This window comes from Garra rufa, chromosome 2, assembly GCF_049309525.1.
Source record: "Garra rufa chromosome 2, GarRuf1.0, whole genome shotgun sequence".
Taxonomy (NCBI): Eukaryota; Metazoa; Chordata; class Actinopteri; order Cypriniformes; family Cyprinidae; genus Garra; species Garra rufa.
In genome coordinates, this window is record NC_133362.1 from 23472777 (window position 1) to 23498891 (window position 26115).

At 36.4% G+C, this 26115-nt stretch overlaps 2 protein-coding genes across 2 annotated transcripts in view; both read left to right on the plus strand.

Moving 5' to 3' along the window:
* Window positions 1–17405, plus strand: part of kcnq5a (potassium voltage-gated channel, KQT-like subfamily, member 5a) — a 159748-nt gene extending 142343 nt beyond the window's left edge. The window contains exons 11-18 of the mRNA XM_073833919.1: window positions 247–303; window positions 2328–2548; window positions 7062–7170; window positions 8660–8791; window positions 8993–9103; window positions 11111–11218; window positions 12125–12254; window positions 13644–17405. Coding sequence (XP_073690020.1) covers window positions 247–303; window positions 2328–2548; window positions 7062–7170; window positions 8660–8791; window positions 8993–9103; window positions 11111–11218; window positions 12125–12254; window positions 13644–14696 — 1921 coding nt within the window. The 3' untranslated portion in view covers window positions 14697–17405. The remainder of the gene's footprint in view (window positions 1–246; window positions 304–2327; window positions 2549–7061; window positions 7171–8659; window positions 8792–8992; window positions 9104–11110; window positions 11219–12124; window positions 12255–13643) is intronic.
* A 498-nt stretch (window positions 17406–17903) lies between these two features.
* Window positions 17904–26115, plus strand: part of ddx43 (DEAD (Asp-Glu-Ala-Asp) box polypeptide 43) — an 11262-nt gene continuing 3050 nt past the window's right edge. Inside the window, exons 1-12 of the mRNA XM_073835082.1 lie at window positions 17904–18246; window positions 19766–19821; window positions 21187–21307; window positions 21409–21555; window positions 22470–22551; window positions 23047–23203; window positions 23325–23443; window positions 23531–23641; window positions 23731–23872; window positions 24013–24113; window positions 25007–25094; window positions 25209–25336. Of these exons, the coding sequence (XP_073691183.1) occupies window positions 17904–18246; window positions 19766–19821; window positions 21187–21307; window positions 21409–21555; window positions 22470–22551; window positions 23047–23203; window positions 23325–23443; window positions 23531–23641; window positions 23731–23872; window positions 24013–24113; window positions 25007–25094; window positions 25209–25336 (1595 nt within the window). The remainder of the gene's footprint in view (window positions 18247–19765; window positions 19822–21186; window positions 21308–21408; window positions 21556–22469; window positions 22552–23046; window positions 23204–23324; window positions 23444–23530; window positions 23642–23730; window positions 23873–24012; window positions 24114–25006; window positions 25095–25208; window positions 25337–26115) is intronic.

The following is a 26115-nucleotide window of genomic DNA, read 5'->3' on the forward strand; positions in this document are numbered from 1 at the left end:
TTTACTTACTAATATACTTCTAGTGTCAATGTGCTTGTGAGTGTGTCATTTGGTGCAGTGCTAATTAAACTATATTACCATGTTTGGTTGCAAGACCATGCCAATTTATTTTGCATTTTGCTCCATTTTACCCCCAGTGTCTCTGTTTTGATGTTGTTCCATCCGTATAATTCTTCCACTTGCGGAGGTTGTTTCTGCTCACAGTCTAACTAACTCATCTGCCATCTGTCTTCCTCATTTCCTTAGTAAGGGTCATAGTAATAGACAGAGGCTCTTCAGGAGGTATACCACATGGAAATATAGGTACCCAGCATCCCCCACTGCTCCAGCAATTTGACCAATGTGAATGCTGACTAACCTTATGCATGGATGATGACGGCAACCTCAGATAACCTTACAGACCCTACAGAGGGTCTAATATGAGGGTCCTATTGCCTGTTGCCTGAAGGATTTAACTGCCACTGACTGATTTATCTAATACCCTTATCCGACATGCAGCAATTACTCTACAACATTATTACCAATATGCTAATATGATACAGTGTCTAATTTGTGATAATGATAAAGTAATGCAAAGCTTCTAAAATCCAAACCACCAGTTTTCCGACATCCCACATTGTAATACCTGCAGGAATAATCCAATCAAATGGTTTTAAAGGTTCAGTTATGAAGGATATCTATGACTGTACTGTATATGTCTCTGTTTGCATTAACACATTTGTCTTAACCTGCATGTTGCATGTGCATGAACTTTGGCTCTATGTACAGTTGAAGTCAAAAGTTTACATTCACCTTCCAGAATCTGCAGAATGTAAATTATTTTACCAAAATAAGAGGGACAAAATGCATGTTATTTTTTATTTAGTACTGACCTGAATAAGATATTTCACATAAAATACGTTTACATATAGTCCACAAGTGAAAATAATAGTTGAATTTATAAAAATGACCCTGTTCAAAAGTTTACATACACTTGATTCTTAATACTGTGTTGTTACCTGAATAATCCACAGCTTTTTTTTTAGTGATAGTTAAACTACCCGCTGTTCTTCAGAAAAATCCTTCAGATCCCACAAATTCTTTGGTTTTTCAGCATTTTTGTGTATTTGAACCCTTTTCTGGATTTTGAGATCCATCTTTTCACACTGAGGACAACTGAGGGACTCATATGCAACTATTACAGAAGGTTCAAATGCTCACTAATGCTCCAAAATGAAAAACAATGCATTAAGAGCTAGGGGGTGTAAACTTTTGAACAGAATGAAGATATTTATATATTAAAATTTTTATTATTATAAATTTTTATAATTTTTCTTATTTTTAATTTTTTTTTTTTCATTTAGTACCGCCCTTTAGAACCTACAAACCTAAGAATTTGTAGGACCTGAAGGACAGAACATCGGGCAGCTCAGGACAAACAATGGACTCGTGAACAACTATCACTAAACAAAAAAAAAAACACAAGGAAACAACACAGTGTTAAGAATGAAGTGTATGTAAACTTTTGGAAAGGGTCATTTTTATAAATTCACAATTATTTTCTCTTGTGAACTATATGTAATCGTCTTTTATGAGAAATATGTTATTCAGGTCAGTACTAAATAAAAAATAACATTTTGCATCTTATTTTGGCAAAATAATTAACATTTTGCGGATTCTGCAAGGTGTATGTAAACTTTTGACTTCAACTTGTATAAGTCATCTTTATAGCATTATGTGTCCACTCTCCTTTTACACTACATTTACATGAGCTCAAAGCACACTCAGCATACCAAGCATGAGCTCAAAGCACAGTGAACTATGTATACATCCAGCATGAATTAAGAACCCCAGCTAATGGAATTGTTGTCTTTGAAGGAATATGTATAGAGCCGCTCAGAAACTGTTTATTGTATATATTCTGGGCTTAGAAAGGTACTGTACATGGAAATGTTGTCAGGCTGCTCCACATTGAAGATAGCAACAGAAATAGGGTGGATAGAGAGTCATGCTTCAAAATGTTGCTTGCTGATTAGTGGAAACCTTGGAATGAGGTTTGTGTTGCATGATGGTCTTTTGATGCAATTTTTGAGTACAGTATGGAACAGTTTTTGGGGCATTTTGACTAAAGAATTTCAGAGTAAGATGTAGTGACAACAGAAAAAAATATATTGTTTTACTGGAGGAATTTAGTAGAGACTGAAGAAAGGAAACTTGCAGGTCCAAAATAAGATATCACAACAGTTTTTATTTAACCAAACTTTAGTTAAATAAATCTTTATCTCAATTCCATGTTTAATTATTTGTGTGTTTATTTGTCCTTTCCCTCTTCCCATCCTCTCCTGCAGCCAAAAGTTAAGTTTTCGGGAGCGTGTGCGCATGGCCAGTCCTCGCGGTCAGAGTGTGAAGAGCAGGCAGATGTCGATGAATGACCGCCGCTCTCCTGCCACAGAGGTGGGAGTAGAGGGCAGCAGCCCTGCCAAGGTCCAGAAGAGCTGGAGCTTCAATGACCGAACACGCTTCCGGCCTTCGCTCAGACTCAAAAGCCAATCACGCACAACTGCTGAAGGTGAACAGCTTTTTTTTTTTTTTTCGCTGCTGCTCCACTTTTCAGTATTGACAAAATCCTGTACATTAGTCACAAAGGATTGATAGACCCCATGGTCCCATGGGAAAATAAAACACGGGAATAGTTTAGTAAATCTTTAGCAAAACTTTCAAAACTGACACTCAAAATGCTTACAATTTTGTTAAACAGTGGTTTTAAACCATGTATCCATGTGGCCCTCATCACAGCAGGTTAAAAAAAGCATTGAAGTAACAATAAAACAAGCAGCAACAGATGTTTTCTACCATATTGTGACATAAATTGAAGTCAAAATTTTACATACACCTTGGAGAATCTGCAAAATTATTTTACCAAAAAAGAGGTATCATAAAAAATGCATGTTATTTTTTATTTTCTGACCTGAATAAGATATTTCACATAAAAGATGTTTACATATAGTCCACAAGAGAAAATAATAGTTAACTAAATTTACTGTTTAAAAGTTTACATACACGATTCTTAATACTGTGTTGTTACATAAATGATCCACAGCAGTGTTTTTCAGAAAAATCCTTCAGGTCCTACAAATTCTTTGGATTTTCAGCATTTTTGTGTATTTGAACCCTTTCCAACAATGATTTTGAGATCCATCTTTTCACACTGAGGAAACCTGAGGGACTCATATGCAACTATTACAGAAGGTTCAAATGCTCACTGATGTAAAAGCCAGGGGTGTAAACTTTTGAACAGTATGAAGATGTGTACATTTATTTGTTTGCCTAAATATCATATTTTTCCATTTATTACTGCCCTTCAGAAGATACAGAAGATACTTACATGCTTCCCAAAAGACAAAATGAGTTTAAGTTACCGTGATCTTTAAATTCAAAAAGTTTTCACCCCCCGGCTCTTAATGCATTGTATTTCCATCTGTGAGCGTTTTAACCTGCTGTAATAGTTGCATATGAGTCCCTCAGTTGTCCTCAGTATGAAAAGATGGATCTGAAAATCACATTGTCATTGTTGGAAAGTGTTCAAATACAAAAATGCTGAAAAACCTAACAATTTGTGTGACCTCAAGGATTTTTCTAAAGAATAGCGGGCAGTTCAGGGCAAACAAGGGACATATGCACATCAAATGCATAGATTTGCTTTTTGTGAACACTTAACTTACATTTGAACCACCTGAATAAACTGATTTACTGAGATGAATCGGACTTCCTAATGCTTGTTTAGAAGAGTGCATTTAATTATTCAACAAAGCTGAGTATGCAAACAATGTGGTGCAACATTTTAAAAATGAGCTTACTGCTAGAAAAGCTCCAGTTGTCGTGCTACTAAAGAATGATTCACAACAAGTAACTCTCCAACACTGCACCAACATACTTTTGTTGTTGTTTTACCAGAAGATTTATTGTTACATTCCCAATCAAGTACATTTTCACAGAAGTGCCCAATTACTACTAACAAGCAGATTTTGCATGGTAGCATCTCAGTGGCAGCAGTGATCTAGCTCCAGCCCTGTGTGAAACCCATCAACTCAAAATGAATCTCATACCCGCTGTGCTACCACTCTCCAGCTTCATACTCTTATATAACACACACTACAGATAACAGACACCACATGTTACTGTATATAGCCTATAAGGCACTGTTGAGAAAGAGAAAATGCTTCACATTTTGATAGCAATCTCTCATCCTCTGCCATTTATCTGTGTCATGCTGCTACCACTGATGGGGTCAGACATCACACACAGTTTAAATGGAAGAATTCATTCTCTACAACAAGCATCATATACAGTCGTGGTCAAAAGTTTTGAGAATTACATAAATATTGGAAATTGGAAAAGTTTCTGCTTAAGAAAATGAACTTAATCCCGAAAAAAAAACTTTGTTTTTTATGCAAATGTCATGTCATTAAAGGACCTGCTGAGATAATTTCAGTAATCGTCTTGTTAACTCAGGTGAGAATGTGGACAAGCACAAGGCTGGAGATCATTATGTCAGGCTGATTGGGTTAGAATGGCAGACTTGACATGTTAAAAGGAGGGTGATGCTAGAAATCATTGTTCTTCCATTGTTAACCATGGTGACCTGCAAAGAAACGCGTGCAGCCATCATTGCGTTGCATAAAAATGGCTTCACAGGCAAGGATATTGTGGCAACTAAGATTGCACCTAAATCAACAATTTATAGGATCATCAAGAACTTCAAGGAAAGAGGTTCAATTCTTGTTAAGAAGGCATCAGTGTGTCCAAGAAATTCCAGCAAGCGCCAGGATCGTCTCCTAAAGAGGATTCAGCTGCGGGATCGGAGTGCCACCAGTGCAGAGCTTGCTCAGGAATGGCAGCAGGCAGGTGTGAGCGCATCTGCACGCACAGTGAGGCCAAGACTTTAGGAAGATGGCCTGGTGTCAAGAAGGGCAGAAAAGAAGCCACTTCTCTCTAAAAAAAACATCAGGGACAAATTGATCTTCTGCAAAAAGTATGGCGAATGGACTGCTGAGGACTGGGGCAAAGTCATATTCTCCGATGAAGCCTCTTTCCGATTGTTTGGGGCGTCTGGAAAAAGGCTTGTCCGGAGAAGAAAAGGTGAGTGCTACCATCAGTCCTGTGTCATGCCAACAGTAAACAGAGACCATTCATGTGTGGGGTTGCTTCTCATCCAAGGGAGTGGGCTCACTCACAATTTTGCCCAAAAACACAGCCATGAATAAAGAATGGTACCAAAACACCCTCCAACAGCAACTTCTTCCAACAATCCAACAACAGTTGAAGAACAATGCATTTTCCAGCACAACAGAGCACCGTGCAATAAGGCAAAAGTGATAAGTGGCTCGGGGACCAAAACGTTGAAATTTTGGGTCCATGGCCTGAAAACTCCCCAGATCTTAATCCCATTGAGAACTTGTGGTCAATCCTCAAGAGGCGGGTGGACAAACAAAAACCCACTAATTCTGACAAACCCCAAGAAGTGATTATGAAAGAGTGGATTGCTATCAGTCAGGATTTGGCCCAGAAGTTGATTGAGAGCATGCCCAGTCGAATTGCAGAGGTCCTGAAAAAGAAGGGCCAACACTACAAATACTGACTCTTTGCATAAATGTCATGTAATTGTCGATAAAAGCCTTTGAAACGTATGAAGTGCTTGTAATTATATTTCAGTACATCACAGAAACAACTGAAACAAAGATCTAAAAGCAGTTGAGCAGCAAACTTTGTGAAAACGAATATTTGTGGCTTTCACAAAACTTTTGGCCACGACTGTACAGATATTTTGTCTGGTACCTGTTTCTCCTTGTTTTTGATTCACAATCAGGTCCTTTGTTTGTTTATGTCTGTTTTGTTCTATTCCACCCTTTTCTGCATTAAAGGATTAGTTCACTCCAGAGTTAATATGTTCTGATAACTTACTCACCCCTTGTCACTCAAGATGTTCATGTCTTTCTTTCTTTCTTCAGTCAAAAAGTAATTAAGGGTTTTGAGGAAAACATTCCAGGATTTTTCTCTATATAGTAGACTTCAAGGGAGACCATGGATTGAAGGTCCAAATTGCAGTTTCAGTGCAGCTTCAAAGGGCTCTACACGATCCCAGACGAGGAATTGAAGGTCTTATCTATCGAAACGATTGTCCATTTTCTAAAAAAATATAAAAATGTATATACTTTTTAACCACAAATGCTTGTCTTGCACTAGCTCTGTGCAAGCCAATGTTTACAAAGCGAACATGCAAAGAAAGTCAAACGCCCTTTACAAAAACGGTAAAACAGCTGATTTTGAAATTGGATGAGAAAATAAAAAAATGAAGTTTTTCGCCCTACCCTACCATTCGAATTGAGGTACACAGATGAAGAACTATCCATGCCTTTCTAATGTGATTATGTACTGCGTGAAGTCATAGATGCGCATTGCAGACCTAGTGCAAGACGAGCATTTGCAGTTAAAAGGCATATAATTGTTTTAGAAAATGGCCAAACATTTCACTAGATAAAACCCTTATTCCTCAGCTAGAGCCCTTTGAAGCTGCATTGAAACAGCAATTTAGAACTTCAACCCGTTGATCCTAAATGAAGTCCATTATACAGAGAAAAATCCTGGAACGTTTTCCTCAAAAACCTTTGTTTTCGACTGAAGAGAGAAAGACATGAACATCTTGGATGACATGGGGGTGAGTAAATTATCAGTAAATTTAAATTCAGGAGTGAACTAATCCTAATTGGTCATAAAATGTCATATTAAAGTCACAAACACAGTGCATTTTGTTGCCTTTCAGCTTAACGTGGTGTGTCAGTAGCAGTACTTCCTTTAAGTATTTATGCAGTAAATCTCAGTGGAGTGGCCTATGGTCAGTGTGATGGGGGTCAAGGGAAAGATTTGCTTTGAATGCTATTTTGATTCATAGCTGTATTGATCTGCCCTGGGCTTTTTTCTACTTTGCAGCCTAGTTTAGTTTTCAACCCTTTTGAGGATCAACAGTGAAAATGTTTCTGTTTGCTATGATTCAGATTCTTTCTCTCTCTTTTTTTCTCTCACAGCTGACACAAATCTTGGACCAGATGATGCTTTTGATGAAAAGGGTTGCCATTGTGATGTGACTGTGGAAGATCTCTCTGCTCCACTAAAGGCAGTGATCAGGGCCATCAGGTGAGTGTGACTTCCTAGAGAGCGTTGTGTGAAAGTTTGAAGAATTCACACTGTGGTTTCGGGGTTGAAAACACTTACCTCAACCTTCCAGTCCTATTGATTGAGGCATTGGGGTTAGATCATCACTGCTGTCTCTCTCCCGCTGGGAGAGGCCACTGATGTTGCTTCAGGTGACTTCTTTCACTTCCATCGCTCCCAGGAGAGCTGAGATTTTTCCCACTCCTCTTTCCCAGGGTGTCGAATAGACATGTTCACAGTCAGTTCTGCTTACACACCAGCTCACCTGACAGGAAGAAAACTCACAGGGGCTTGAATCTGCAAGATGTTACAGAAACAGATTACTGAAATCTGCTCCCCCCTGTGTCAATATTTGCAGTTTCACCTTCGCTCTGAAGAACGTCATGCATAGAACAGGTTTAGGTTTCAGTGTGCCTGTGATAATACCTGTGTTTTCACAGCTAATGTCATCTATAACACTTTACAGCTTTACTAGAACATGAGCCTTACTTGAGTAATACTATTATAAACTGTGTTTTTAAAGCAGATGTATATCTAATCAGGTTTTTCCTCTGGGTTATAAACTGCTCTACTTGTGACTCATTTCTGCCCTCTAGTGGTTATGAGCAAGCTTACACAACTTGCAGGCTTGTTTATTGTGAGTTGCAAAGAGGGTTTACTTTATGTTGATTGGACTCAATATATGTGACCCTGGACCACAAAACCAGACATAAGGGTATATTTTTTAAAATTGAGATTTATCATCTGAAAGCTGAATAAATAAGCCTAAAGATACACTGTAAAAAGTTTTCACGAGTTTCAATTTATAAACTTAAGTTCATCAGCTGCCTTAAAATTTTAAGTTAAATCAACTTCAAAGTACAAGTTATTTTAACTCATTTTACTGTCGCGAGTTGAAATGACTTGTAGTTTTAAGTTGATTTAACTTAAAATTTTAAGGCAGCTGCTAAACTTAAGTTTTTAAGTTGAAACTGGGGAAAACTTTTTACAGTGTATAGGACATTTGTCCGAGATACAACTAAAAAAATAACTATATTTAGAAAATCGCCTTTAAAGTTGTCCAAATGAAGTTCTTGGCAATGCAAATTACTAATCAAAAATTAGTTTTGATATGTTTATGATAGGAAATTTACAAAATAGATTCATGGAACATGATCTTTATGAAATATCCTAATGATTTGTGGAATAAAAAAATAAATAATTTTGACCCATACAATGTATTTTTGGCTATTGCTTATATACCTGTGCTACTTAAGACTGGTTTTGTGGTCCAGGGACACATATACACAATATAATGTTTATAGATGTACATTTGAATGTAACTAGAACGGTTTAATTTTCAAATTTAAATTTGCTTACCTCATTGAAAAGTGTTCATATATTAAGCATAAAGCTAACACAATTTAATGAAGTTCATAATTGAAACAATCAAAAGTTAGTTCAGTCTTGTTTCTTGTTTCACTGTTGACAGGATAATGAAATTCCATGTGGCCAAGAAGAAGTTTAAGGAGACGCTGCGACCATATGATGTGAAAGATGTGATTGAGCAATACTCTGCTGGTCACCTGGATATGCTATGCCGTATCAAAAGTCTTCAGACTAGGTGAGACTAACCAGCTCTGGTTGTGTGATGAAAATATGTTCAACTTGAGCATGTGACTGAAACACAAATGCTGCTAGCACAAATACATATTCACGGAAAGCTGGACCGAAAATAGTTCAACAGCTTTGTTTTCGTATGCCCATTTTCTACGTATACATGTCTGTGTCTGTCTTATCTCCTTGTCTGCACTCTTCCATTTAGGTTGGACACCATTGTGGGTCCACAGACCCTCAGCAGCAAAGCCAAGACCTTTTCTTCTCCTTCCCTGCACTTGTATTACAGCCAGGCCAAGAGGAAACACTCTGCCCCAGGGTCAGCCGACCCACAATTCCCCACCCCAAACTCTTTTAACTCTGGAACAAATGAGTCAATTGCTGAGGCTATGTGTCTAAATCCCCAGTGACTATTACCCTGCGGACATCAACATTACTGCAGTTCAGCTTTTAAAGAACTTTGAGATAGACACTAAACAAAAAGTCCTTAAATCAAGATAAATTGTTGTTTTCAGAGAATATATAAGTTCATTTTTACTATCTTAGTGGCAAAGTTGCTTTACATTATTATATGTTAAACTTTAACATGAAATATTAAATAATACATAATTAAATTTATACAGTCAAACCAATATTTATGCAAACACCTTCAACATTTCTTACATTGTCACAGTTTATTTGCTATAGTTTAGAAAATGGCAAGAACTCAGTGTTAAACAGATAATCTCAGATAACTTTGATAGGAAGGTATGTAATAGATTACAATCAACCAAAAATTCTGAAAACTGTTAGTATGACAATATTTACACTACTATCAATACTTTGTTGACCTATTACCAAGCAATGCTTAATTTAGTTTAGTCTGTGGTGTAAAAATTTACATTAGCAAATAAATAACACTTAAGCAAAACATGGTCTGGTCAAAGTGTCTGAATAATTTTTGGTCCCAAATTTTTATCAGTTTGTCACAGTTTACTTTATTTTGCTATCCTCACTTACATAAATGAACTTTAGTGGCCTGCACCCACTAGTAAAAAAACATTTTGGTTTGACTGTATTATCTGAAGTCATTATGCAGTCTTATCTAATGATGTTTAGATATGCACAACAAGACAAAAATACTGAGAAAAAAAAATACTGTTCAGAAGTTTAGCATCAGTTTCTTAATAATTTCTGAAGCATAATGTGACACTAAAGACTAATAGTAATAGATGTTATATTGTAAAATATATTAAAATAGATATCACAGTTTTCATGGTATTTTAAATTTTTTGTCAGTGACCCAAAGCCTCAAGCAGTTGGCTCTGTTCAATAAATCCTTGATCCCTGTACCTGTAGAACTTTCTCCCTATTTAACAAGGTTGGCCGATGCTAAACTAGCATAACTGTGATGCAGTGCATGGTTAGATTGAATGTGCCTTTGGATAGTACTAACTTTTAGACTGTTTCTTCTCAGCTTTCCCTATTATTTGGGTCTATGTCCCAGAGCTTAATTTTTGTGCAACATTTTGTCTAGCATGGAATCAATAACAAAGTAGCATATTAAAATGTTGTTATTCTTTAAAAGGATAGTTCACCCAAAAATAAAAATTCTGTCAGTTGCTCACGTCGTTCCAAAGCCGTTAGACCTTTGTTCATCTACGGAACACAAATTAGGATATTTTTGTTGAAATCCGAGAACTTTTTGACCCTGCATAGATGGCAAGGGACCACGATCAAGGTCCATCGTTAAAATAGTCCATGTGACATCAGTGGTTCAACCGTAATTTTTAGAAGCTACAAGAATACTTTTTGTGGACAAAGAAAAGGAAAATAACAATTTTAATCACAATTCAACAATGTCCTTACTTCCTTTCTGGGACTTGAACATGTCAGTTGCGTTGCTGTCTATGCAGGGTTAGAAAGCTCTGGGATTTCATCAGAAAGATCTTAGTTTGTGTTTTGAAGGTGAACAAAGGTCTTTGGAATGGTTTGGAATGACATAAGGGTGAGTAATTAATGACAGATTTTTCATTTTTAGGTGAACTAACCCTTTAAAATTGTGAATCAATAGTTGTTTGCTAGCTCTGATTTGAACAACCGTCTTTAACTTGCATTTACCTAAATATCAGACACCTCAGTGACTGACTTTAAAGCAACTGTAAAGAATTTGAACAAAATTACTGAGACCTTTGGTTTGATTATTAACATTATTAGTAAATCGCATGTAGTAGTAGTATCTCGTCATGGTGCCATAAGTACCATCTCCTCAACCTTCTCTCTTCTCCCTTTCCTTGACAGCACAACCTTAAAAATGTACTTGACCCCCGTATGTTTTCTCATCTAGACTCGCCACAGCTGTGGGTCCACATCAGACACTCAGCACCAAAGCCAGGAACCTTTCCTCTCCCTCTCTACACATGTATTACAGCCAAAGCAAGAAGAAACATGCTGGGTCAGAGGCCTGTAGCAGGCTGGGGGGCTAGTCATGGGGCTGTACTTACCTCAATCAGTTCATACTGTGAATGGAGTCCAATGGTGATGATGTATTTAACTAAAACTTTTTATAGGGTTTCGTAAAGGGGCTGAAGTACATAAGTAATATCTTGGGTTGTCGTCAATTTAGCTTATTTTAGTTGAGAAGTTTGTTGAGAACCACTGATATATAGGAATTACAGATCTTCTTTATTTTTATATTTATTTGTTATCTTCATCATTGGACTCCTAGGTGATTAATTAATAGTGATGTTTTTTAACCAATTAAATGATTTATTGTGTAGCACACACTCTGATTGGTTCAGCTGATTGATGTTGGTTTAACTCAAACTGCTCTTGCATGATAGATTTGAAGAGGCGAGACACCTGACAAAATATATCGAGAATCAAATACTAAACTGCAATCCAAAATATATTAATACTGTGCATATTTTCTGCATGAAGACCCTTGGATTATCATACACTACATCTACATGGAAATGTACATTACTACATTATGCTAAAAATCTTGCTCACTAGGGGTTTCTCTGGAGCATGGTTGATCATTTTGGATTTGATATTTTAATCAGGTAGCGGTATTGCCAATTCTTACATACAGCAAGTAACATTTAAAATGTAAACATTAGAATTCTCAATTCTGTACTGAATGTAATAACATTTACAGAAATATATCAGCATCTCTTTCTTACTCTCTTTGTAACATAGAAAATGGTGATGCACTAACGTCATTTCTTCTTCACTAACCAAAGTCCAGCCTTTTCCTGCTGTGCTGTGCCCTGCTCGAGCTTGAGGAACAACGATGTAAAGGTGTGTATCCTGTATGTCATGTATTCTCAAAACACTGTTTTTTTATCTTCTTCCTTAGAGTGGATCAGATACTGGGAAAAGGCCAGATTTCAGTGGACAGGAAAGGCAGGGAGAAAATCCTCCCAGAAGGGGAGTCCTTGGAGCATGACATGAGCATGCTTGGCCGTGTCTGTAAAGTGGAGAGACAAGTAAGCCATATTAACTTGATGGTCTAATGAAACACACTACTGTTCAAAGTGTTGGGGTCATTACAATTTTTTTGGGAAAGATATTATTGTTTTATTCAGCAAGGATGCATTAAATTCACTGAAAGTGAAATTATTTATAATTTACAAAAAGGTTGTATGCTGTTTACTTTCTATTCATCAAAGAATCCTGAGACAAATGTATCACAGTTTCCACAAACATATTGAGCAGCACTTCTGTTTACAGTGTTGATAAAAACAAGACAATTTCTCCAACACAAAATCAGCATAATTTCTTAAGTATCATGTGACACTGAAGACTGGAGTAATGATGCTGAAACTTTAGCTTTGCCACCACAGGAATTTATTACACTTTAATATATAGAGTTGAAGTCAAAAGTTTACATACACCTAGCAGAATCTGCAATATGTTAATTATTTTCCCAAAATAAGAGGGATCATACAAAATGCATGTTATTTTTCATTTAGTACTGACAAGAATAAGAGATTTCACATAAAATATGTTTACACAAAATAATAGTTGAATTTATAAAAATGACTCAAAAGTTCAAAAGTTTACATACACTTGATTCTTAATACTGTCTTGTTACCTGATCGATCCACAGCTGTGTTTTTTTTTTTATTTGAACCTTTTCCAACAATGACTGTATACTTTGGAGATCCATCTTTTCACATTGAGGACAACTGAGGGACTCATATGCAACTATTACAGAAGATTCAAACGCTCACTGATGCTTCAGAAGGAAAAAATTATGCATAAAGAACCAGGGGTGTAAACTTTTGAACATAATAAAGATGTGTAATTTTTTCTTATTTTGCCTAAATATCGTATTTTTATCGTAGTTTTTAATGCATTATGTTTCCTTCTGGAGCATCAGTGAGCATTTGAACCTTTTGTAATAGTTGCATATTAGTCCCTCAGTTGTCCTCAGTGTGAAAAGATGGATCTCAAAATCAGACAGTCATTGTTGGAAAGGGTTCAAATACATAAAAATACTGAAAAACCAAAGAATTTGTGGGACCTGAATGATTTATCTGAAGAGCATCTTTTATGTGAAATATTTTATTCAGGTCAGTACTAAATAAAAAAAAATAACATGCATTTTGTATGATCCTATTATTTTGCAGATTCCGCAAGGTGTATGTAAACTTTTGACTTCAACTGTAAATATATGAAAATAGAAATAGAAAAAAGTTATTTAAATTGTTATAATATTGCACAATACTGTTTACTGTTTATACTGACTTCTTTCAAAAACAGAAATCTCACCAACCCCAAAATTTTTAACAGTAGTGTACTTGCAGACATTTACGGAAATTAAAAAAAGCCCTGAAAAATCCAACGTGATGTTTTTTCCTTATATAACACAGGTACAGTCCATTGAGTCAAAGCTGGACTCACTGCTGGATATATACCGGCAAGTGTTGCAGAAAGGCTCCTCGTCGATGCTTGGTCTCTCTGCTTTGCCCCTGTTCGAGTTGGATCAAACCTCCGACTACCAAAGCTCCATCCACAGCAAGGATTTGTCATCCTCCTCCCAGCTTACCGGCAGTCGTTCGGGCAGCAGCAACCTGCATCGTGGTCTTCATCTTGCTCTGGCCCCTAGTGAACTCAACTTGGGTACCGGTTACCCGCATTCTTCCTCCTCCTTCTCACCTTCTCCTCTCCTAAACAACCAACCCTCCAGCCCGGACAGTTTCTACCCAGCATCCCCTCCTCCCATTCTCACACCCAACAACCTTTCAAGAAGTCACCAGCGGTTCAGTGAGCTGACCAGGCCGGTCCCAACAGTACATTCGACCTCATCAACCCTTCAGCTCCCGCCTATGGTACAAACGCCTCAAAGTCGGCCTACAAGCCTTATCCCAGAGACGCTACAGGAGAGCCGGGCGGAGTGTCCGAGCAATTGCCTGTTGAGTACCCAAACCGAGGATGAGTCGGACAGGGAAGCAGAGAGTATTCAAAGCACGGTACAGCTACGGGACAAGCCCGAACGTAATTCCAAGGAAGATGGGTCATGGAGAAGACACTTGAGCCTTGACATTGATCCTCTGATGCTCATGTCTTCCAAAACAGCTCCCTCGCTACAGGTCGAGCGTGGGTTGGGTAAGTCTCTTTCCGCTCAGAACCTCATGCTACCGACTGCTGCGGACTGCCATCCCAGCCTGTCCACTCGGAGCAGCGGCAGCAGCAACAATGAATCCAGCGACCGAGAGCCGTTGGCCGACTGGGGCAATACAGAGCTGTTTGTCAATGACCAAGAGTCGGACACCACGGAGGGCAACCGTTGCCAACAACAAAGCAATGATACGACCTTCTCTTCTGAGCTGCTACGGACAGGAGCCAGTGAGCCGTCTCCCAGCCAGGCTGGACCAATAGATGGTCTTGAGTCCAAGAACTTGCCTCACGTATGCCTCGATTAACCCCCGGAGCACAGAAACCTCACTGTGGAGACTGGACACAACCTCATGTCCCTCATGTGCTTCTTTTCCAAAGGAAATGGAGCGCCCCGTACGCTCTATATGTTTTCTAATTTTCACAAGAAGAAGACATGCTGTTCATACGTTTATGTTCATACGTACATATCAATGCATGGACAATTTATCAAAAAAGAGAATTTATATTATCAAGAAACTGTTGGGGAAGATTCCGGGGTCAATATAAATAAAGCTCAATCTGATTTTTGACATAATACTGATTACCTCAGTAATCACCACAAATGACTGAAAAGTGTGTGAATCAGGGGCGTTTCCTCCGAACATTAAAAAGTGTATAAATCACCCATTGTCCAACAGCGACACCAGCAGGTAAAGTTACACAAGAGTCTACGTCTCACTCGCCTCCCCTGAGCCCATTGAGTTTTAACAGACCCCCTAAAACGTGCGGTGAGTTTGGTGGGGGGTAATTGAGAATGAATGGGGAAAGTCACGTTAGTGGAGGCAATTCCTCCATTGTGATATGATTGGATATGACTGGTTATATTTGACTGTGATTGGTTCATACGATAAATCCCGCCTCTTGTGTTTGTGCCCGTTATGTGTTTGCGAATCAGTCTGAATGAACAATACAATGTTGTTAATGGGAACACCAATTTAAGAAAGTAAGTAAACAACTCACACACTTAGATATAATCACTTTGTTACATCAAAGTAAGATTTAAAATGACATGAAAACATGATCTGTTGAAAACAAATCTCTGTGTCTGTGACCAATATTTACCTAGCTTTGATGACTGATGATCCAAAAAATTAAAAAATGGTTGAACTTGAACTATTGAAAAGAGTAGTTGACATACAATATACTGTTACTGCCTTGAGTCAATTTTTTTTTAAATAATGTAAAATGTAAAACTGTAAATGCATTTAGAAAATAGAAAACAAGGGTTAAATCATTTTTTGTGTGTGTGTTTTATCAATATTATGCCACAAATGCTGTCGGTTGAGCATAACTTGTATTGAACCCATAATATTCCTCTAAAATAATGAAGGGTTATGGTACAGAATGAGCCTTGCATGGGATCGGCATGTTTAAAATGCAACTAGAAATGGAAGTGTGTATGCACCTGTAGTAATAAGCCCTCACTCAGCATTAGGATTCATTTTCCACTTCCTTCTGAATGTTTGGCAGTCCACTCATTTGCATGTGTTAAGAAATTGTGGGGGGAATAGCAGAAAACCAGATGGTCTTGGTCCAAAACCACATTAATCTGATACTATGCAGACCAAGCAGGGTTTGCAAGCAACTCAGAAACGAATGCATCTTCACGCTGTAGCCTGCACAGAGATATATGCTTTCTTAATTTGACTATGTCCTTTAAAACCTGAGAGTCTTAGCATATGAAGAAAGCTGAATGTTGTTACTAAAAGAATGTGTTTAGGTGTAATGAGCTATTTGTGACAATCAGGCTTTTTTGAAAAGCACTGATTTCTGATTTTTCTAATTCCGAGTCCTTGTGGATATTTGGCTGCTAAAATGTTAAAAGAAAAATAAGGATGATATGTCAGTTTCATCATGACAATAAATCACACTCGCAATATCATAACTAATGATTGTAATTAAATTTGACATATATTTTGATTGCTTTGTAACCTGCATCCATATATTCAGAAGTTATCTTTGTCAAGTAGAAAGTCTCGCAAATGTGTTTTATTGGAATTGCCGCAATATCTCATTTCTGTTGTATTTTCAGATTTTTTTCTTTTGAATTCTGTAGCAAGCGAGCGTCTTATACCTAAACCTCAGCTTTGTAACCTCTGTTCTACATTTTTTATTCCATGCTTCTGAATGGTACAGTAAGTGCTTTAGCTAAAATGCTTGTCTGTACAACTTAGAATGTAATGTGTATATCATTTATGTGTACGTAGACTAACCATTATTAGCTGTTACATTTTTGTTGTGTTTGTTTGTTTGTTGTTTTGTTTTTATTTTTGGTTAAAAACATCTGAGGTGTACATTGAGGATGTTTTTGGCACTGTACAAGTAGAAGCACAACTGTTCAGATGTGTAGAGGAAACCTGCAAATGTGATGAAGTGTTTTAACATGAATATGCTTTAAATAAGATTTATAATCCAGAGATAGTCAAGATGCTTATTTTGCTCTAGAGTTGAGGTAAATAATATAGGCACCTGAGAACTGAACTGAGAAAATGTCAACAGCTGTGGAACTAATTGATGCTTGAAATGCAGAAAAAAGGTTGTACAGAAATATAGTCTTCTTAACACATTATGATTAATATTACTATTGTTATTGCTTTTCTGAAAGTTTTAATTTGTAATTCAATGTTTTACGGTGCCTTTTTGCATTTTATTAAACATTTATACAACTTCTGTATTCACAGTACCTTGAACTCTTATTGAAATTATGTCATATTTCGATAATTGCACATTCTCTGTTTGGCTGTGAACTTCGTCTATCAGTTAAAGCAGCATTTCTTTGTTTTACCACTAGATCAAATAATTTATTACACAGAAACTGGCCTTAATATACATGCTTGATAATGTTAGCGTTCTCTGTCATTCAAAATAATTTATTTCATCATTGTGCACATAACAGAGTTGACGCTCTGGGATTGAAAAATGCAAAATGAAAATTTATGATCATCATAATACTTAAATAAACAAAATACTTGAAACTTGGCCTAGTGTGCTTCATGTTAATGTCTGTGTGCCTTGTCTTAGTTTTCCTCAAATAAGCAAACAACCAGCAGAATGTACTAGTGACAAGAAATACACTAATATAAGGAGTAACCTGTTCTAAAACAACTTTTTGTTATTTGTTTAGCAGATGTACTGCATCAATTAGTCTACTACTGTATGTGGTGGCTTTAATTATAGTTTTATGTAAATAATCGAATGAAAAACGCCATAATTTAAATGTCATGTTTTATTGTTTATCTGTTGTTTAAACAACGTCATCCACCAAAATACATCTGTTAATAAAAAAAGTAATTATAAAAGTATTTTTCACAGTGCCAATTCGTTATGGCATGTAAATCGCGGTTGCCAAGTTGCATTTCAGTAAGGGATCACGTGAGCGGATATTGATCGAAGTTTCCGATCAGAGAGATTTGTGGTCGTTCGGGAGGAAAGCGTTGTTTATCCAAAGTTGGGTTCTTATATGTTTGTTTTAAATGTCGGACTGGGAAGATGAGTACGAGACGGATGGTGTGGCGATTTCAAAGCCGTTACCTGTTCAAACTGCACCGGTAAAGTCATGGAGGCCTTCGTCGCCTAGAGGCGCGCCCAGTAGAGAAACCACGAGTGGTGGCGCAAGGTTTGGTGGAGACGGCGAGCAGTGGAGAAACTGGAGGGACCGAGACTCTGGAACAAATGTTTGTGACGGAGCAACCGGTAAAAATAACAGTTACAGTCGTTCCAGGACTGGACCTACAGGCTGTCGCGGTGGTGGTGACAGACCAGGTTCATCACCGGTAACTCTCAATGTGGAAAACTCTTTGGTCGGGAGGATAATAGGTAAGACACAGGTGTCTGTAGAACATTTAGGCATGCATGGAGCAGTTATTTGGGCTATCAGCCCTCTCTGTAGTGATGTTCGATTCGTCAACAAATCGTTTTATTTATTTATTTTTTCTAATGAATCGGTTCTAAGTATATGCCAGTCATGTTCGAACCATAAGCCGATTCATAACAATGAGCCTACGACCGAGGTTCAGGCTAATGGTCCAAAAAGTCATATACCATTTTTAATGGGCCATTCTACAGAATAGGTTCAAAGTCAGAGTTGGAAACATCCTGAATAAAATATATTTTTCCACAAATTTTGTTTGTATGCAAATTGTATGCTATCCAAGGTACACATTTCTACAAATTAATTTTGGGTTAATGAGTTAATTCTCATATTGTATTTTTTAGAAAGTTTTGGAATATTTTTCCTCTCCCCAAATTTGTCACTACCAGAACACAGTAGTATAATTTAATAACAAGGGTTATCTTGACCTATTACGATTTTGTTTACATTTACCTTGTAAATATATTTTTTATGTTATTTTATTAAAACCTTTTAGAGGTAAATCAATAACAATTACAATGTTAACAATATTTTAGGTGTGATTTATGAGGTTTGTATTTTGTATTAAATCTTTCTTTGTCAAATTGAATATACATTGAACCAAACACTAATAACATCATAGCTGATTATTCAGTGTACTTTGTTTTTGACTAAACATCCTATGTTTCGTCATGACAGCACATTTTCGGTAGTGACAGTAATGTTTTGATAGTCACTGAATTTTAACTTGCATACTAAAACTTACTAAAATGCCACAAATTTGCATAACTGTACTAAAATTGTTTATTTCCCCTCAAATAAAGGGTTTATTGTTCCTTTTTGTCACTACTGACAATTATGACATGTTTTGGTTGTGACTGTTATGGTAGTAACAATTTTAGATACTTTTAAGCCCAACTCAAAATGCTAATCACCACATGGTTACTAGCACAGTTCTGAACAGTTGTACACAAATTAAAACTAAATGTTCTGGAAAAACTCTCAAATAGTGTGCTGAATTTCAGAATAAAAGTTGTTTGGTAGTGACGTTCCTTAAAGTTAAACACAGAGTTTCAGACTTTTGAACACATTTACCTCAAAATGATGAGACCTATCTACTCCCCATTTCACTATGAGAGAGAGTGAGATATAAATATTTCCTGATCATAAATGTAGGGGTGTAGATAAAAATCAGTCTGAGACAGTGGGCTAAAACATGCACTTTTTTGTAGTGGCGTTAAAATGCAGGACACATTTATATACATAAAGTTTCATGATTTACAGAGAAAATATAAAATGTATTTTTTTAATTTCACTTTAATTAAAAAAAAAAACAGAATTATAACAATACAGAAAATTCAATAACACAAATTGCAAATGCGGCATTTGGGTGGCGTAATTGCATCTGAATCGGGTTTAAGTTGGCTCTTTAAAGCAGTTCAAAGGAACCGATTTGAAGAAGTGTCTGTCTGTCTGTTTGTCCAGGTCGAGGTGGTGCAAAAATTCGGGAGCTCGAAGAGAGCAGTGGAGCATCGATAAAGGCAAGTTAAACACTCTAGTGCTACCATAAGTGTTGTCAGTCACATTTGGCAAGCTCAGAAGAGCCTGTGTTTAATCTCTAGTGCTTAAAAGGATGGTTACCCAAAAATTTAAATTCTGTCATTAATTACTCACCCTCATGTCGTTCCAAACCCGTAAAACCTGTTCATATTCAGAACATAAATTAAGATATTTTGCTGAAATCTGAGAGGTCTCTGACCGTTCATTGACAGCAAGGGTCCTACCACATTCAAGGCCTAGAAAGGTAGTAAGGACATTGATAAAATAGTCCATGTGACATCAGTGGTTCAACCATAATTTTATGAAGCTATGAGAATACTTTTTGTTGCTAAAAAACAACAACTAAAATAACAACTTTGTTCAACAACATAATTTGTTTACATGAAGATCAAAGCATGCGTGAGTGTCTTGGTATTCTCCAAAATGGGGCCAGGGTGATGCAAATAAAGTTAGTTTTGTGCACAAAAAGTGTTCTCATAGCTTCATAAAATTATGGTTGAACCATTGATGTCACGCTGACTATTTTGTCTTAATACACTGACTTGTTCTTGGTACCTCTCTGGACTCTCCGATTTCATCACAAATATCTAAATTTGTGTTCCGAAGATGAGCGAAGGTCTTACAGGTTTGGGATGACATGAGGGTGAGTAATTAATGACAGAATTGTCATTTTTAGCAGCTTAAAACTGTTTAGACTTGTTGAAATGCAAGATATAGTCTATTTAAAATGAGAAGTTTCATCATTTATTTGCTTGGATTTCTTTAAGTCAAAATAATTGTTTTAATAGCCGGTAAATTCATCAATTAATTATATTATATTATTATATATTATAATGAATCAATTATGAAACAGCTGAAATGTTAACTGTAAAGCGGCTCTAGAAGAAATATTGTCATCATTCAACTCAACTCTGATTTAGTGTTAATTCAATTTAGTCACTGTCAGTGTTGCAAAGTTCATCAATTATTGAACAACTAAAATTTTAGCTGTAAAGAAGCTCTATAGATCTTGGGATAGCGCCGTGTTTAATTTATGACCGAATGTCACCGGAATGAAAACAAGGCAGCGAGGAATAGAAGTACAGTGGATTATATTGTTCTTTAACAACATATTGATAATACTTCTTGAATATTATTAAGTGTCTTTTAAACTTGCTTTAATTTTAATTACATTTAACTACCTTTACCTTTATTGTCTTTTACCTTCATTTTATGTAGGACATTCTTCAAATTCATTTTTTTGTGTTCAGAAAATAAGGCATATGGGTTTAGAACAATACGAATGAGTGAGAGACATTATTCTTTTAAGTGGTATTGGACACTTGACTGTTTTAATGATGTTGTAGATAACCCGTGGTGCACATGATGCTGAAGTACTTATCTTTGGAAGCCGCGATGGTCAGCTCAAAGCCAAAGACATGATTGAAGATCTGGTGCATGGGAATTCTGTCGGAGGACCTGGGTTTGGTAAGACAGCACAGGAGTCACTAAGCTACTGTAATGCATTATTTTATTGCGTTGGTAATTAGTGATATTTTAGGTTTGACATTTTACATTTCAATCTCCAGGTAATGGCAATGCAGGATATCAGAATGACTCCTGCTGGTCAGCTGCTGCTGTACGAGCTGCGGCTGCGTCTGCCCCAGCGCCTGCACCAATTGACTGGACTGCGCTTAGAGAAAACCGGGATAAATATGAAGCTATGAAATGGCAAGGTGAGTCTCTAATGGCACAAGATGATGTGATCATTACTTCAGATTAATTTTCTCATAATTTACGCAGATTCCTGTTGTTTCAAACACATACACTACCAGTCAAAAGTTTTTGAACAGTAAGACTTTTAATGTTTTTTTTTTTTAAAGAAGGCTCTTTTGCTCACCATGCCTGCATTTCTTTGACCCAAGGTACAGCAAAAACTGTAAAATGTTGAAAAAATTTTACTTTATAAAATAACTGTTTTCTATTTAAATATATTTTAAAATGTAATTTATTCCTGTGATTTCAAAGCTGAATTTTTAGCATCATTACTCCAGTCACATAATACTTCAGTTCTGATTTGCTGCTCACAAAAAACAGCTGAGTAGATTTTTTTTTCAGGTTTGTTTGATGAATAGAAAGTTAAGAAGAACAACATTTATTTGAAATAGAAATCTTTTGTAACATTATAAATGTCTTTATCATCACTTTTGATCAATTTAAAGCATCCTTGCTAAATAAAGTATTAACTTCTATAATTTCTTTCCCAAAAACCTTGTGACACTGAAGACTGGACTAATGGTGCTGAAAATTTAGCTTTGATCACAGGAATAAAATGCATTTTTAAATATATTCAAATAGAAAAGTTATTTTAAATAATAAAAAAGACCCTGATTTTTACTGTTTTGCTGTACTTTGGATCAAATAAATCCAGGCTTGATGAGCATAAGAGACTTTAAACATTACAAACATTAAAAACATTACAAATCTTAAACTTTCAACTGGTAGTGTATGACTTTCTTCTGTGTATTTACACTTTATTACACAATTTTAAGGCTAAAATTTAAACTACAGTAAGTTGATATACTGGATTAAATATATAGTCAGATTTGAAATATTACACCTGCTTAAACAGTCTTCTTTGTTTCTGCAGATCTTCCAACTCTAAAGAAGGATTTCTATATTGAAGCAAAATCAGTGGCTGTTCGCAGTGCAGAAGAAGTCAAAATCTGGAGGTAAAAATTCACCTTGCCTTCTTCAAATTGGCCCACAGATGGCAGCATTTATCTGTTAATAAAACTACTTCCACAACAATATTCAAAGTCTCATATATAAACCTTATCATACAAGGTTTTCCAAGACTGGGGAATCTTCCTGTTTTTGACAGGACAAATTAAAATAAGAAATATCTAATTTAACTTGTTTTAGCCCATTTTGTCTTATTAAAATTATTTAAAGTCTTGAGGCCCCTAGTTAACAACCACTGCATTATTGCATAAGCTAGAAGTGCAACGTCTTTTAAAAAGGCTTTGAATGAAAATGTATTTCCTTGACATATACAAATCTAAAAGTATTGAGCAAGCATTAGTGCAGCACTGCATATTTGTGTGTGTGTGTGTGTGTGTGTGTGTGTGTGTGTGTGTGTGTGTGTGTGTGTGTGTGTGTGTGTGTGTGTGTGTGTGTGTGTGTGTGTGTGTGTGTATTACCCTTGCTCTTCTCTGCCCAAACAGAAAAGAGAACAACAATATCTTTGTGGATGACTTGAAAGATGGGGAAAAAAGAACTATTCCCAATCCAGTGTGCACTTTTGAGGAGGCTTTTGCTCACTATCCTGGAATAATGGAAAATATTGTCAGAGTGGGATTTAAAAAGCCAACTCCCATTCAGGTACCCCAAAAAACATTTCCTTCATGTGTTTGCTTGTGCTTCCCCCCCTCCCCCCCCACTAACATTTAAGCTTGATATGTGGGGGTATATGTAATCCTGGTTATTTTGTCTCATGGTTCAGTCACAGGCCTGGCCAGTCATCCTGAAAGGAACAGATCTGATTGGAATAGCCCAGACGGGAACAGGCAAAACTCTGGCCTACCTGCTGCCTGGCTTTATTCATATGGATGAGCAACCTGTGTATGTCTCTGCCAGAGTATCAGTGTTCCATGTTTAATCTTTTTATTAACAATATATGTATAATTTATTCATTTACTTACACTGTAGACCAAGGAACAAGAGAGATGGCCCTGGCATGTTGGTTTTGACACCCACTCGAGAGCTGGCCCTCCAGATTGAAGCTGAGTGTAGCAAATACAGCTACAAAGGATTTAAAAGGTGCTGTGGCCAGTACCCTAAATAATTCAATGATATGCAACATACTGCTTTCTTTGTCCGTTTGATCAAAATTCCTTTTATTACTGTAGCGTCTGTATCTATGGAGGAGGTGACAGAAAGGCCCAGATTAAAGTAGTGACCAGTGGTGTGGACATAGTCATTGCCACACCAGGACGATTAAATGATCTGCAGATGAATGAGCTTATCAACTTGCGCTCCATCACCTATCTGGTACATTAATGACAAAAATGCATATTGGGGCAGTAATGGATGTGATTTGGTGCATTATTTTTGTGAGAATTAAAAAAAAAAAAAAAAATTAAAGTAGGTTTGAATTTTGTACACATTTGTGTCGCTCCGCCCCATTGCAGGTGTTGGATGAAGCTGATAGAATGCTGGACATGGGTTTTGAACCGCAAATCATGAAAATCATTCTGGATATTCGACCTGACAGACAAACTGTTATGACTAGGTAATGGGCTCAGGTTTTTTTTTTTTTACTTCTGTTGCATTACATTGTTTGTTACTCCAAAAACTCTAAAAGTTATTTGTGTCTAAAGTTAGTTACATTTTAAGACAAATTGTACTGTGCACTCTATCTATCAAAACTTGACAAGTGTACACTTGCCGTTCAAAAGTTTGAGATCAGTAAGACTTGCAATGTTTTTGAAAGATGTCTCTTATGTTCATCAAGGCTGCATTTTATTTGATCAAAAATACAGAAAACAGTAATATTGCAAAATGTTAATACAATATAAAATAATGGTTTCTATTTTAATATACTTTAAAATAGTATTTTTTCCTGTGATGCAAAGCTGAATTTTCATCAGCTGTTACTCCAGTCTTAAGTCTCACATGATCCTTCAGAAATCATTCTAATATACTGATTTATTATTAGACTGATCTATGTTAACAGTTGTGCTGCCGAATATTTTTTGGAACCTTTTCTAACAATAATACTATCTTTACTATGTATTTTCGATCACTTTTAATCAATTTAACACATCCTTGCCATATTAATGAAGTATTATTTAAGTATTAATTACTTTCCAAAAACAAAGAATAAAAATTTACTGACCCAAACTTTTAAACGGTAGTGTATATTGTTAGTAAAATTTTATATTTTATATAAATGCTGTTTTTATATCTTATTATTAATCAAAGAATCTTAAAAAAAAAGTATCACGGGTTCCAAAATAATTGCGGAATGAGGGCTAATATATAGAGTTGAATGTTTTTTTTTTTTTTTTTTTTTTTTTTTTTTTCATGAAGTTTGAATATTTATATTATGTTTGTATTATATTTGTATAGAATTGGATTGCCGTTTCACTGTATTGATCTTTTTTTTCTGTATTTGTATTACAGTGCCACCTGGCCAACAGGTGTCAGGCGGCTGGCCAAATCCTACCTGAAAGACCCCATGATGGTTTATGTGGGCACCTTAGATCTAGCGGTGAGTGAATGGTTGAAGCAGAATATGTATTTATAGTGGGTAATGTACAGATACCAGGCAAATGTAGTATTCTGTTTGGCCTCCTTAATAAAAGTCCCTCTATGTCTCATTCAGGCAGTAAACACTGTTCAGCAGACAGTTCTGTTCGTGCAGGAGGAAGAAAAGAAAGCGTACCTTTTTGACTTCATCGACCGAATGGAGCCTCTGGACAAAGTACTAATATTTGTTGGAAAAAAAGTAAAGTGAGTTTCTCAGAACGAAACTTAAATGACAGTAACCTTTGCCTGATTCCACGAAACAGCATATGGGAGGAATTTGTGCAAACACTTTCATATTCTACTGAAATGGTATTGTGTAATATAATTTCAGACTTGTGGTAATTAGTCTGTGGCCATTCGTTCGTGTGTTTGAGGAAGGTGTGAGCTGAAAAGGTTGTGGTAAAACGCTCCTCTTTTCTGAGAATGAAACTTGGCATTTCTCAATTAACAGGAGTGGCCATTTAATATCTGGCCCTAGTGTTTTTTTTTTCTTTCACTTTACATTGATAACCATAAGTTTCGTTCTTCCACACCCCAGTGAAACTGGCAACTTTTATGCTCATTTAACAGGTGTGCAAACATTAACTTTATTACACTTTCAGCCTGACAGTGTGATTAAGTGCTTAATCTGATCCAGAACAAGCTAGATCCTGATTTGGCATTTTAATAATTGGATTAAATGCATTAAGAACTTGATGCAATGTGGAGGGTTTTAATAGTTTTAATAGCAGCAAAGATTGTTTCTTCTCTAGAGGTGCTGTTGGGACCTTTCATCTTCAAACCATGAAAAAAAAATGGACCCTATGAAAACAGATTTGTGAAGTTTTCTGGCTTAATTTTTAAGGATTTAATTGAGAAATATAAATCAAAAAGCATGTCGAAGTTCATGAAATCATGAAACGCGTAATTTAATAGATTCATTAAGAAGTCATTAACAGCTTAACAAGAATAAACTTTTTAAAGCCCTATGAAATACCCCCCCC